Here is a 15,142-nt window from a genome sequence, read left to right as displayed (position 1 = left end):
TTAAACCAAAAAATTCTTATGTGTAATTTGTCATGTGGTTTTGACCCGAGATTGAAAAAATTGAAGTTTTAAAAAATATTATGTTCCATTTTAGTTATACATTGCCAAATGTCTCGCTGCATGAATTCTAGATATTGTAGTTTAAAAGAAAATAATAATTGCAGTTCACTTTGAAATTGTTACTGTTTTGTGTATGATAGCTATAAGAAGAGTTAGGAGCTCATTTGCGTATATATGTATATGTTTAAACCAAGAATTTGTTTTAAAAATGAAGATGAATGTGCCTAGCTTCCTGAATTGATCCATTAAAAGTGACCTAGAAGACATCTCAGACTATTTTGATAATCTATGAGTGTTTTGAAGTGTGTCATTCAGGTGGATTGCCATATGTCACCTTTTTCTGGTTAAATGGCAACTTCTGCATATTATGATATACTGGGTTTTTTCTTTAAATGGCAGATTATGCATGAGGACTCAGAAAACTGTTGGATTTTAAAATAACTGATTAATCTACTGTTTTAATTATATTATTTTATTAGTGGATTTACTGACTTGATAGTTTGGGGGTTTTTTTGGTGTCCATTTTTGCTGCTGCTATTGTCTGATTTAAATTTAAAAAAAAAGCAAACAACACCTAATGGATGGATCCCCCTCATTTGGGGGGAGGATATAATATGAATCCCTTTTCTCAGTATCTTTCTGGCCAGCTCAGAGGTAGCATAGCAACATCAAACCTTTTCGTAGAACCCTCCTAGTAGGAATAGGAATTGCTATATATTTAGTAATCTCTCCATGTGAAATGTGTAACCATAATTAAAATAGATGCTCGTGGAGAGGAGGAAATATATAATTTGTATTAGATAACATGGACAGAAGACTTAATTGTGAAGAAAAACATTGCAGTACTTGCTTGCAGTATCAAAACAGCTGTTGGCGGGTCTGTAGAACTGTAATTTAATTTCTTATATGCCTGGGTACTCACCATTCTAAGTCTGCTCTCATAATTTTTGTTAAAGAATGTTCCTGAGCTTCCAGACACTACAGAGCACTCCAGAACTGACTTATCTCGTTATCTGGCAGCCTTGCATGAGATGTGTGTGGCACATTCAGATGAACTTCGGACACTCAGTAATGAGCGAGGTGTAATGCAGGTAAACTACAATGGTTAACAAAAATCACAGGTACAGATAGCATATCTTGAGCTATTGCTTAATATCGTGTTTCTTTTGTAATTTTTCCGTCCAGCAGTATGAGTGATAAATAACATGTACATTTCACCAGGAGGTTGCTAGTTGTAAAGTTAAAGAGCTCAAAACTATGAACTAAGTATTTATACAACAAAACCAAAGATGTTTTAAAGCAGTGGGTTGGGGTTTTTTGGTTGGTTTTTTGGTGTTTTTTTGTTTTGTTGGGTTTGTTTGGTTTGGTTTGGTTGGGTTTTGGGGGTTTTTTTGCTTTTTTTTTGTTTAGTTTCCAGGTGAAGTTTTTAGTTTCTAGAGGAAGCCTAAACCCAAGAAATTACTGTCTCCTGACAGGCTCTAGTTTTAGGATCTAGTTCTAATTGAGAACTAAATAACTAAATTTAATTTCCTTCACTTTCTATCACTACTTCATTTCTGCTTCCTGATTTATTATGTTTGTAAACAAACATGGCAAACTTCTCTAGCAAACACTATAAATGAGTGTTCTGTTCCAACTATTAAACTTCTATACAGCTTTTATGAAAACTTATTTTTTAAGAGGAAAAAATTCACACGACTTCATGCATTGTCTCAAAATACTACAAAAAAAATATACTCGCCTATGGTCTACTAATTATGATGAACTCAAGTCAGCAGTTCTACTTATTGCACAGTAATATGTTTTGGTATGCTTGACTAGTATACTGTGCTGTGCAGGAGATAATTTAAGTAGTCTTCCCTTTTTAATGCTAATGATTTGGGGACAGGGGCAGTTGTACTATAGAAAGCCTTTTTGTTTACAGATGGTCTTCCTTAAATTTAATCAGTATCAGCTTAAACTATATATTTAATGACTCATTTTCAAGAGGTAGTTTTTAAAATAGTTTTTGATTTAATTGTTTCAAAATAACTTCTTGTAATCAGATTTCTTATTCTCATGGTTTAAAGACTGGGCTTCCTATATCCTGACTCTTTGAAGGCCTTAATTTAAACCCAGGTAGATGATAAATCTATATTTCTTTCTCCTGGCAGCAGATGTTACTCAAATAATGCATTTTTCAGCAGTAACATTTTTTAAATAAGGGGATTACTGGGAACTCTTATGGTGATTTTGCAAAAAGGTGAAAATATATTTGTATTTAATCATCTTTGGCAGAAGAAAGGTCAAGGAATTAAAAATGAGATAATGCTTCATTATAGCAGTTCAAAACTAATCCATTTTAATAACTACTACAATTTACCTCTTCAGTGGGATATGAGGGAAAAAAACCAATCATGTTCAAGTTCACAATTCACTTACAGCTACTGCTAGTCTTGACAAAGAAAAAATGATGGCTAGTCTGGCAAGGCAGGATAGTAGAAGTTTGTAGTTGAACATAGTTCTACTTATAATGAAAAAATAATTGAACTCCTGACAGTGCATTAGCAATACAATTTCTCAGCCTGTTTTATGTGTATGTTCAGTTGCATTTGGTTTAGTTTAATGACCAGGTTTTCAGAAAGTTAAAAGAGGGTAGTTCTGCTTGTGCAGAAGTGAATTGTATTATCACCTTTTTTTTTTTTTGTCACCGGACTTTTTTTCATTTTCTTGGCCCAGTTCTGCACTTTCACATGGGGAAAATACCCAAGAATGGATTTTTGGTTTACAGATTGTTTTTAACAGATAGGAGAACTCTCTCTCATTTTGAAACTCTCAGGTTAAGTTGGCAAGACTTAATGGGTCTCCATGGGTGCAGATAAATTTCATATTGCTGTTTTACAGTTGCCTTTTGAAGTAGTGTCTTAGTGACTAGGGAACTGGAGCTGGGGGTGGGGTGGGGGGTGTGGGGAGGGGGGTTAAATATATTTTAAACTACCTAATTCTAAGTCTGGTAGGTTAATGTTGAAGATGCTTCTCAAGCAAGATGGGGTTTGGGTTTTTTTTAGTTGCTAATGTAGGGTTGTACTGGGGTTTTTTGTTTGTTTTTGTTTTTTTCTGCAGCATGTTCTTAAGAAGCTGTTGGCTATTACAGAACTGCTTCAACAAAAACAAAATCAATATTCAGTGTCTAATAACATCAGGTAGCAGCCCTCTACCTGAATTCTGCGTGGATCCAGCATGTCTAACATGGCAACTCACAGAAGTATCACTTTTTTTGCTCTTGCCAAAAATAGCACACCCTATCACATTCCCAGTGATGTGTGAACTATGCAAAAAGAAAACAAAGATTCTGTTAGTGAATGATTGTACCAGCAGATTTTTAAACTATCTGTGCAGGATATTTGCACTTTTTTCCACTTGAAACCAGTTTTTACAGTCTCTGAGCCTTGGTATACAGTTTACCTTCTGCAAAGAAAATGCTGTGACTGTCTTGAACTTTGAAAATTATTTTCAACACCTGCAGTTGCCAAAGTTTTTCTGTCTTGTTGGAAAAGAATTATCAACTGACAAGGAAAGAAATGCATTGTTTTGACAGCTACATGTAACTGGATAACATTTCTTACTGTAATTTCTGACTGGTTGCAATTATTATGACTTTGACTGTTTCAACCACTCGAACTTGTATTTACAGTTTCCAGAGTTTGATGGTTATGGTAAGAACAATCTTTCCTGTATACTTTTTATACCATGTTCTTTCTCTTGCTGGAATCATGTCAAAAGAATATGCAGAAGGGATCTTGTCAGCTTTATTCTTTAATGTGCCAATGATTCAGTCTAAATAATTCTTCCATCAAGGACTGTGTATCCATCCAGGTAAATCACAATGCTTTTGTAAAATGATTACAACAGTGATTAATTAGAATTCAGTAAATTTATTATCACTGTATCAGACATGCATGCATCCATTAAACCATTTTATAAAATATGTATTGGTTGGTCTTGTGTGTAATGTAAGGCTACCACGAATCTTATTTTTAAACCTGAAAAATGAGTTTTTTAAAACAATCAAGCTGTCAATAGACTCTTTATGGAAACTGGCTAACTTTGGGTGCAAGTAATAGAACACTGTAAAAATGAAATTTGGATAACAGATATGGTTGGCTATTTATCTACTATGTATAAAATGCATTGATAAAAATGACTGTAGGTAAATCTCAAAGTTGCATTTAGGTATGTATATTAAAAAATTGACACCACTACTTATTTCCTAAAACAGTGTGTGTGAAAATTAATGTTGTGGTTTACCCCCACACACACACAGCTACTTGCTCACTCCCCCCCCCCCCCCCCCCCCGCAAAGCAGGACGGGAGAGACGTGAGAGAACAAGGAAGAGCAAAAGCAAGAAAACTTAGGGGTTGAGAAAGGAAAGATGAAGAAAAGAAAAACAGAACAAGTGATGCAAAGGCAATCACTCACCGCCTCCCAGAAGCAGACTGATGTCCAGCCAGTCTCTGAACAACAGCTACCTTCCCCCCCAAAAAAAACCCCTTCCCTCCACTTTTATTGCTGATCATGACATTATATGGAATGGAATATCCCTTTGGCCAGTTCAGGTCAGCTGTCCCAGCTGTGTCCCCTCCAAACTTCTTGCTCACTCCCTAGCCTACTCCCCGGTGGGGCAGAGTGGGAAAAACAGAAAGCCTGGACACTGTGCTAACACTGTTCAGCAATAGCCAAAACACTGGTGTGTTGTCAAGATTGTTGCAGTCACAAATCCAAAACACAGCACCATATGGGCTGCTATGAAGAAAGTTAACTTCATCCCAGACAGATCCAGTACAATGAAATACTTCAACCTAGCTTTGGACAGCATATAACTACTTGAAGTTTTGGGTTTTTTTAATTATTCTCAGCAGTCCTCATGTACATTAGTCACAGTAATCTAATCTGAGATTATAGCTGCAGGATCAGCAGTTGCAGCAACAGGTTAAGTAACACAACTATGATTATGTCCCATACTGTAGATGCTGCAGTCTCTTTTTAACAGTACATTTGAGAAGAATGTTGGGAATGCTGAAAATGTTATAAGCAAGGTTGTTTTCTTTCAGTTAGTTCAATGACAAGCTTTGGAAGAAGGCAGCACATCCTGCTCTAAAGCACTTAAGGTTTTATTAACCTTAAGGTTCTATTAACATTCTATGAACCTTAAGCACTGCCCTCAGGGACAAAGGAGCTGAACAGAGCTGGCAGCTCTTGCAAGAGCTCTCAATTCCCACATGTAGGAAATTGGGCAAGGAAGGCAGGAGATCAAACTAAAGTGTAAGAAGGAAATGCACAGGCAGTAGAAGCAGGGACATGTATCCTGGAAAGAATATAGGGACCCTGCCCAGATGTGTAGGGATGGGTAAGGCACGGTTGGAGCTGAACTTGGCAAGGGATGCAAAGAATAATTAGAAGGACTTCTACAGGTATGTTGACCAGAAAAGGAAGATTAAAGAAAATGTACCCCCCCCGATAAATGAGACATGGGATCTGGTGACAATCCACATGGAGAAGGCTGAGGTACTCAACAATTTTTTTGCCTGTTTTCAATGGTAATCTCTCTTCCCACGTCTCTCAAGCCCTTGAACCTCAGGGCAGGGACTGGAGGAATGAAGTCCTTCTCATCGTAGGAGAAGATCAGGTTTGAGACCACCTGAGGAACATGAACATACAGAAGCCCATGGGACCTGATGAGATGCATCCCAGGGTCCTGAGGGAATTGGCTGATGTAGCTGCCAAGCCGCTCTCCATCATATTTGAAAAGTCATGGCAGTCAGGTGAAGCCCCCAGTGACTGGAAAAAAGGGAAACATCACACCCATTTTTAAAAAGGGTAGAAAGGAGGACCCTGGGAACTACTGACCAGTCAGCCTCGCCTCCGTGCATGGTAAGATCATGGAGCGGATCCTCCTGGAAGACATGTCGAAGCATATGGAAGACAGGGAGATGAAGCCAACATGGCTTCACCAAGGGCAAATCCTGCCTGACTAATCTGGTGGCCTTCTATGATGGAGGGACTGCATCAGCGGACAAGGCAAGAGCTACGGATGTTATCTACCTGGACTTCTGTAAGGCCTTTGATACGGTCCCCCACAATATCCTTCTCTCTAAATTGGAGGGACCTTGACAGGCTTGAGGAGTGGGGCCATGTGAACCTCATGAAGTTCAACAAGGCCAAGTGCAAGGTCCTGCACCTGGGTCAGGGCAATCCCCAGTGTCAATGCAGACTGGGGGATGAATGGATTGAGAGCAGCCCTGCAGAGAAGGACTTGGGGGTACTGGTGGATGAAAAATTGGACATGAGCCAGCAACGTGCGCTTGCAGCCCAGAAAGCCAATCGTATCCTGGGCTGCATACAAAGAAGCGTGGCCAGCAGGTCAAGGGAGGTGATTCTGCCCCTCTTCTCTGCTCTGGTGAGACCCCACCTGGAGTGCTGCATCCAACTCTGGAGTCCCCAGTACAAGAAAGACATGGACCTGTTGGAGCGGGCCCAGAGGAAGGGCCACGAGAATGATCAGAGGGCTCTCCTATGAGGAAAGGCTGAGAGAGCTGGGGTTGTTCAGCCTGGAGAAGAGAAGGCTCTGGGGAGACCTTATTGTGGCCTTTCAATACTTAAAGGGGGCTTAGAAGAAAGATGGAGAGAGACTTTTTACCAGGGCCTGTAGTGACAGGACAAGGGGCAACAGCTTTAAACTGAAAGAGGGTATGTTTAGATTGGACATAACAAAGACATTTTTTACTATGTGGGTGGTGGGACATTGAAACAGGTTGCCCAGAGAACTCGTGGATGCCCCCTCCCTGGAAGTGTGCAAGGCCAGTTTGGATGGGGCTTTGAGCAACCTGATCTACTGAAAGATGTCCCTGCCCACAGTGGTGGAATTGAACTAGATGACCTTTAAAGGTCCCTTCCAACCCAAACCATTCTATGATTCTATTACCAGATCTGTCACCTCCTTAGATTTATCCAGTTTGCTAAATAGCAAGTTTGACATTAGCTACTGCTGTGCTCTAATCTTAAACTGTTTATAAACCAAAACTCTCCCCTCGGTGGCAGATTTATAAAAGCAAGCATTTCAAATTTATGTTTGACTTTAAATTGATGAGGTTTTGGAATGGAACTACATCTACTTACTTTAGCAATGTCTAACGCTTTATTGTAAGATATTTCAACTGACAGAACAAATACCTCACAATACAGAGTAAGGAACCTGTGGTAAGCTTTGAGAGTTCAGTTAACACTTGCCACTGAAAAGTAGGTAGCCTGAGTAGGTCTGAATTGCAGTGGTTAAGATTCCATCTTCGTTCAAGGTTATAGTGAATCCACAAGATCGTCATCAGTCTATTCTTTCTAATATAAGGAAAAAAGCCATACCTTGAGCTGTGTGTGCAGTTGGTATGTTTTACAGTGAAGGGGACTAGGCTATACATAACTACAGGTACACAGTACTGCTGCAGTGTCAAATTAACTTCTATTATGCATGCCAGTTGAGAATTTAAGTAACACACACAGCTATCTTTTCATGTTGGTCTCTTTCAACTGTATCTACTATTGGTAACAGATTTAAATAGCAAGTCTAAACTTTTTTTAACCTTAGTTTAAAAAAAAAAAATGTGATTTGTCATGTCCACATTATTTGATATATTTGTCTGCCAGGACACTTCTGGAGGAAAAAGCACAGACCAGGGACAGTGGTTACTTGTGTTACACACTCCATTCTACTTCTGACAACCAACAGTGACAATCTTAGTTAACTTATAAGACTAGCTCAAACTAGAAATCAAAAGGAAATCAAAGGAAACCTGACCTCTAATACAATGGACAACGATCGCTCAACAACCTGAGAAGATATTTTCTTTCTTCAGCCTCCACGCAGTCTAGATTTGTGCTCAGACTTTCTCGCATTGCTAAATATGAGTACAGCACAAAGAGTTTCTTCAAGCTTTCCCTAGTTTGTTGCAAGACTCCAATTATGTTTTTCTTCCTGGGATCATTAAAAATGTCTCCTGCCCCTTCAGCAATATTACCCACTGTATTCAGTGTCTTTTGCAGGGGAAAAATAAAAACAAGTAAATGCATCAGAGAGAAGATTTTATTTTTAGTTAATGCTGACTAATCCCAGAAAACCTCCTGGATCCAGTCCAAATTTTTGCTTCTGCAAACATGCCATAAAGAAATAAAAAAACAAACCAAAAAAAAACCCCAAACTTTTGACCTCTTTATGCCCAGGATTTAGTATGTAGTGGCAGTATTCCGTGAACAGACTAGAGCCTAGAAAAACATTTTAACTGGTGTTGACTAAGCACTTTAAGGTTAAACCCAGTTACCTATGCCTACTCTAAAAGCCACACAGTCCCAATCATTTTAGCAGCCCTTTTTCATCACCTCTTTGAGGTTTAGCTCATCTGTCTTCATTATTGAGAACCGTGCACAGAATTCCAGAACTCATATTGGGACCTTTTAATAATAGCTTGCCCTTTTTATGGCTTCATTACTTTGGCAGCTTAGTCATCTACACTCAGCCAGTACCCTGTGGATTCCTTCTATCATTTCCCATTTGATCTCTCCACACCACTTATGGTCTTTGTATTGGTGTTAACTAACAACTTCATCTATAAACTGGTAAATCCCCCAAAAGATGTTATAAGTAGATTAGAACTGATTGTGCACTTATATATAATTATACCCTAACTAATTACAGCTATAAATATCAATATCAGCTATCTAGAGCATTAGTGAAGCCTCAAGGTGTAAACAGTGCACAGGTACTATAAGCTTTCAAAAAAAAATTAAGCTCAATTTTCCTTTGTGTACATGAATTGGCCAGCTCAAATCTGATCCTGCATATGATAATTACTCAAAAATGAAACTCCATAAGTACATACCCTTAGCATTTCAGATGCATTCATATTATTTTTAAAAATCCTAAAGTTTCTAGAGCTGTTTATTATATAAGAGCTGAGCTGAGCTGAGCTGAGCTGAGCTGAGCTGAGGTGAGAAAAGAGTTCAGTTGGAAGGGACGTATAATAATCATCTAGTCCAACTACCTGACCACTTCAGGGCTGACCAAAAGTTAAAGCATGTTACTAAGGGCATTGTCCAAATGCCTCTTAAACACTGACAGGCTTGGGGCATCGACCACCTCTCTGGGAAGCCTGTTCCAGTGTCTGACCACCCTCTCGGTAAAGAAATGCTTCCTAATGTCCAGTCTGAATCTCTCCTGACACAGGTTTGAGCCATTCCCACACGTCCTGTCACTGGATTCCAGGGAGAAGAGATCAGCATCTCCGCTTCCCCTCCTCAGGAAGCTGTAGAGAGCAATGAGGTCGCCCCTCAGCCTCCTTCTCTCCAAACTAGACTAACCCAGAGTCCTTAGCTGCTCCTCATAGGACGTGCCTTCCAGCCCTTTCACCAGCTTTGTTGCCCTCCTCTGGACGCATTCAAGGACCTTCACATCCTTCTTAAATTGTGGGGCCCAGAACTGCACGCAATACTCAAGGTGAGGCTGCACCAATGCTAAATACAGAGGGCTAATCGCCTCTTTTGACCGGCTGCTTATACTGTGTTTGATGCACCCCAGGATGCGTTTTGCCCTCTTGGCTGCCAGGGCCCACTGCTGACTCATATTGACCCTCCTGTCAACCAGCACCCCCAGAATCCTTTCTGCAGGGCTGCTCTCCAGCCACTCCTCTCCCAATTTACACTTGCGCCAGGTGCAGAATCTTGCCCCTCGAGAGAGTCAACAGCGCCTCCCAGTTTAGTACCCTCAGCAGACTTGCTAATGGTGCATTCAACTCCTACATCCAGATCATGGATAAAAATATTGATCGGAACTGGCCCTAAGATTGAGCCCTGAGGAACACCGCTGGTGACTGGTTGCCGTCCAGATGTAGCCCCATTCACCACAACCCTTTGAGCCCTGCCCTTCAGCCAGTTCTTCACCCAGCGCACCGTGAACCTGCTCATCTCGCAGTTGGACAACTTGTCCAGAAGGATGCTGTGAGGGACAGTATCAAAAGCCTTACTAAAATCCAGAAAAACTACATCTACCGCCTTCCCGCTCCTTCGGTTCTCTGGGATGAATCCCATCAGGCCCCATGGACTTGTGAACATTCAGCTGATACAGCTGGTCCCTTACAGTTTCAGTGTCCAGAAATGGAAAGCCACTGTTCCCGCAGTCATGGTCCTCCAGCTCAGAGGACCGGGCAGCCCAAGGTCGATCAGTATTATTAAAGACTGAGGGGAAAAAAAAGCATTGAATGCCTCCGCTTTTTCTTCATCCCTATTTGTCAGGTGACCATCTTCAACAAGTATCGGTCCAATGTTTTCCTTAGACCTCCTCTTGCTATTAACATACTTAAAAAAAAGCCTTTCTTGTTGTCTGACACAAGACTGGCCAGTTTCAGCTCTAGTTGAGCTTTGGCCTTTCGTGTCTTCTCCCTGCATATGCGAACCAGGGCTCTGTAATCTTCCTGCAAAGCCTGACCTCCCTTCCAGAGATCATACCATTTCTTTTTCCTCCTGAGTTCCAAGAGGGGTTCCCTGTTCAGACAAGCTGGTCTTCTGCCCCACTTGCTTGACTTGCGGCACAATGGGATTGCCTGCTCCTGTGCTTCTAAAAGGTGGTTCTTAAAAACTGACCAGCACTCGTGGACCCCTAAGCCCTCAAAAGCCGATGCCCGGGGTACTCTGCTAACTAGCTCCCTGAATACCTTAAAGATTGCTCTCCTGAAATCCAGGGTAGCAACTCTGCTGACCTTTTTCCTCATTGCACCGAAAATTTTAAACTCAACCGTTTCGTGATCACTGTGGCCAAGACAGCCACCTACCATCACATCTCCCACGAGTCCTTCTCCATTCACAAACATCAAGTCTAGGAGGGCACCTTTCCTAGTTGGCTCACTGAGTACTTGTGTCAAGAAGTTATATCTTCCACAAGCTTCAGGGATTTCCCAGACTTGCTTGTCACAGCAGTATGGTATTCCCAGTTGATGCCTGGGAAGTTGAAATCTCCCATAAGGACCAGGGCTACCGATCCAGAGATTTCTCCCAATTGCCTATAGAATAACTCATCAGTGCTATCATCCTGGCTGGGCGATCGGTAGTAGACACCCACTACGACATCTGCTTTGTTTTCCATCCCCCTAATCCTCACCCAGAGGCTCTCAACCGCATCATCCCTAACTGTAAGGGCTGTGCAATCAAACCTCTCCCTTATGTATGGTGCGACACCTCCACCTTGCCTGCCCTGCCTATCCCTCCTGAACAGCCTGTTTAATACCTTCATCAAGGACATAGACAGTGGGGTTGAGTGCACCCTCAGCAAATTTGCAGATGACACCAAGCTGAGTGGTGCGGTTGACACGCCTGAGGGACAGGATGCCATTCAGAGGGACCTGGACAAGCTTGAGATATGGGCCTGTGTGAACTTCATGAGGTTCAACAAGGCCAAGTAGAATTTGTAGCATGAATGTCTGATGTTTGTGAAGTCCTATGTGTCACATATTACTTCATTTCCAACTATGCTGTGTGTGAAACAGCTGCAGCTTCCTGCCGGCAAGAACAACAATTTTCAGAATAATTGCTGGCATTTTTACATTACAGCTTAGTTAATATACATTTGAGAGAGAGGTTTTTATAAACAAAAATCCCACAAATATACTGTAATCACCCTGATGATTTTTAATATTTTTTTCCTTTTTCATGTTTAGAAATAAATTTCCATCAGTTTATCACTTATTCAACCAATGATTGTATGGCAAGTGAAATATATTGTAATTCCATTGCACATGGGGTTTGACCTACATTGAATAATTCTGGCTAAACTTCAGTGTCTGGATATAAGCCTCCCAATTCCTATGGAAGGGTTTAGAATATGAGCCCAAATTCATTCTTCAGCTCCTGTCTCACTGAGAGTTTATTGACCACAACTCCAACTCAGGTGTGGAGTGCTGGGATGGAGGGCTACAGGCTGTTCAGGGGGGATAGGCAGGGCAGGCAAGGTGGAGGAGTTGCACCGTATGTAAGGGAGAGGTGTGACTGCACAGCCCTTACAGTTAGGGATGATGCGGTTGAGAGCCTCTGGGTGAGGATTAGGGGGATGGAAAACAAAGCAGATGTCGTAGTGGGTGTCTACTACCGATCGCCCAGCCAGGATGATAGCACTGATGAGTTATTCTATAGGCAATTGGGAGAAATCTCTGGATCGGTAGCCCTGGTCCTTATGGGAGATTTCAACTTCCCAGGCATCAACTGGGAATACCATACTGCTGTGACAAGCAAGTCTGGGAAATCCCTGAAGCTTGTGGAAGATATAACTTCTTGTCACAAGTACTCAGTGAGCCAACTAGGAAAGGTGCCCTCCTAGACTTGATGTTTGTGAATGGAGAAGGACTCGTGGGAGATGTGATGGTAGGTGGCTGTCTTGGCCACAGTGATCACGAAATGGTTGAGTTTAAAATTTTCGGTGCAATGAGGAAAAAGGTCAGCAGAGTTGCTACCCTGGATTTCAGGAGAGCAATCTTTAAGGTATTCAGGGAGCTAGTTAGCAGAGTACCCCGGGCATCGGCTTTTGAGGGCTTAGGGGTCCACGAGTGCTGGTCAGTTTTTAAGAACCACCTTTTAGAAGCACAGGAGCAGGCAATTTAAAGAATGAAAAGAAGAATGATTGCATATAATGTAACATTCATGTAATAGATTATGTATTACTTTAATATTATGTATGATGTTTGAAATATATTTTCAGAATATAACACAAAATTTAAAAACATTAGAAGGAAGTCACGAAATTTTGTATGCAAACATATGAATCCAAAACCCAATACATTTAGTTGTGCTATGTATGGTACTAGACTGCAGAGGGCTGCAAAGTTGACCATGAGGTGGAAAGCTCTTTTACATAAATGCTCCTCCTCCTCATTGTCTTGTCACTCATAATGCCTGAATGAATTAGCATTTTAATCCTTGCCAATATTTGGGTAACGAATATGATCTTCTCCAAAGTTCTTCCTTTCAAAAGATGGTATATGTGCCTTGATAATAGCTAATGTAAATGTGTAGAAAGAGGAGCCTTGACCTAGAAGTGTTCTGGGTTTTTTTGGAAGGAGTTGTTTCTCTGCTCCTTTTGCAAGTTTCTCACCCTTTCTTTATTTTAGTAAGTTTTCAGGTGACTGTTCCAGCAAATCTCTCTCCTGTAGCTTTAAGTATATAACTTCCCTAACAGTAGCACTACAGTTCTGGTTTAACCCTGTCCAGAAGCTAAGCACCACAAAGCTGCTCACTCCCCCACCCAGAGGGATGGGGAAGAGAATCGGAAGGGTAAAAATGTGAAAACTTGTAGGTTGAGATAAAGACGGTTTAGTAAGTAAAGCAAAAGCTGCACATGCAAGCAAAGCAAAATAAAGAATTAATTCACTATTTCCCATCGGCAGGCAGATGTTTAACCATTTCCAGGAAAGCAGGGCTCCATTACGCACAATGGTTACTTGGGAAGTCAGACACCATAACTCTGAATGCCCCTCCTTCCTTCTTCTTTCCCGCAGCTTTTATTGTTGAGCACAGCGTCATATGATATGGAATATTCCTTTGGTCAGTTGGGGTCAGCTGTCCCAGCTGCGTCCCCTTCCAACTTCTTGCTCACCCCCAGCCTACTCGCTGGCGGGGCAGTCTGAGAAGCAGAAAAGGCCTTGATGCTGTGTAAGCACTGTTCAGCAAAAACTAAAACATCCCTATGTCATCAACACTATTTTCATCACAAATCCAAAACATAGCCCATACAAGCTATTATGAAGAAAATTAACTCTATCCCAGCCAAAACCAATACAACTACCAAATCTCCTCATGTTCCTTCTGAATAACTAAACTGCTCGTATACTTTGTTTTATATTTATATACTTGCTCCAAGATAAATGTTGAAAAATATGTCTCTCCTAGAAGTTAGAAAGGATATTTGATTTCTATACAGTATATAACGTGATGGACTCATTTTTAAACAGGAGGTGTAAAAGGGAGCTATATATCAACTGCTAAGGTACAGTTTAAGCAGGGTATTTTTAACATCAGCATTTTACTTCTTATTCTGCTTTAGTATACACTTCTGCCTTAGGTAATTTACATAAACATATGAATAATGCATAAGACATTTTAAATGAAGGGCTTCCAGCTCCCACAGTGCAGTAGCGTACGCAACAATTTGATTGGCTCTGCTCTGTTTTCATTACTGGCAATTTCTGGGAACACAAAAAAGGTTGAAAAGGCTGACAGGAATGTACAATATTTATTTTGTGAGAAATATTTGTAGTCTTTTCAATACAGTAATACAATTGTGTTGCAAAGTTTTGCCTTTGATTGTTGTTCCTTGATTTTTTTTTTTTTTCTGGGAAGAATGCATTAAAAGGTCTGTGATTGCTCTTTTGTAGATCCAGTCAGATCTGTGATTTTTTTTTTTTTTTTTTTAAAGGATACTGCTGGATTTGTTCCCTATTTGCATAAATTTGAGCACAAGCTATAAATAAGTAAAGAACCATCAGATTTCTTAAGGTCTCTCAATTAAACTTAAAGTAACAAGGCAATGCCAAGGAGCAGCTGAAGAAGTAGTGAACTATCTTTCCATACAGAAATTAAAATAAAAGTTTTTCGTTGTAGTGAGAGACTAATTTGTGCCAGAACTTAGCACTAGTGACTAAAGTAAACCAAGCCTTAGGCTGTATGAATTGTACTTTAACCTTGGGTTTTATCTATGGAAATGTAACCCGTAGGTAAGGAAGTGTAAGTAGACCTTTAATTACAGGATATTCTGTAACAAAAGATAAGGAAATGTCTCAAGACACAGACAAAAAGGCTGCCTGGAGGCTGTGAGAGCAAATCAGAAGAAGAGAAGACCCCAGACTCCGCGAACAGGATTGGATGAGCAGAAGTGCCATCAAGAAATCAAGCGACCTATAGAGACTATAAAATCCAGTAACAATCGACAGGCGGGGTCCCTCTTCGGAGGCACCCAGCTCGAGCTGTAACTACTATTGCATATTAAACATAGTAGAAGAAGGAACTCTGTTTGATTTT

The 15,142-nt window shown here is 40.7% G+C and overlaps 1 protein-coding gene across 1 annotated transcript in view; it reads left to right on the top strand.

Annotated features, from left to right (window-relative positions):
- Nucleotides 1-3,246, top strand: part of LOC309601581 (ras GTPase-activating protein 1-like) — a gene marked incomplete at both ends in the record, with an annotated part of 90,954 nt that extends 87,708 nt beyond the window's left edge. The window contains 2 exons of the mRNA XM_082334678.1: nt 1,017-1,151; nt 3,163-3,246. Coding sequence (XP_082190804.1) covers nt 1,017-1,151; nt 3,163-3,246 — 219 coding nt within the window. The remainder of the gene's footprint in view (nt 1-1,016; nt 1,152-3,162) is intronic.
- Nucleotides 3,247-15,142: the final 11,896 nt, after the last annotated feature.

This window comes from Platalea leucorodia (assembly GCF_965183815.1).
Source record: "Platalea leucorodia genome assembly, chromosome: W".
Lineage (NCBI taxonomy): Eukaryota > Metazoa > Chordata > Aves > Pelecaniformes > Threskiornithidae > Platalea > Platalea leucorodia.
The sequence above is the reverse complement of the archived record's forward strand: the minus strand, read 5'-3'. Positions and strand labels throughout refer to the sequence as shown.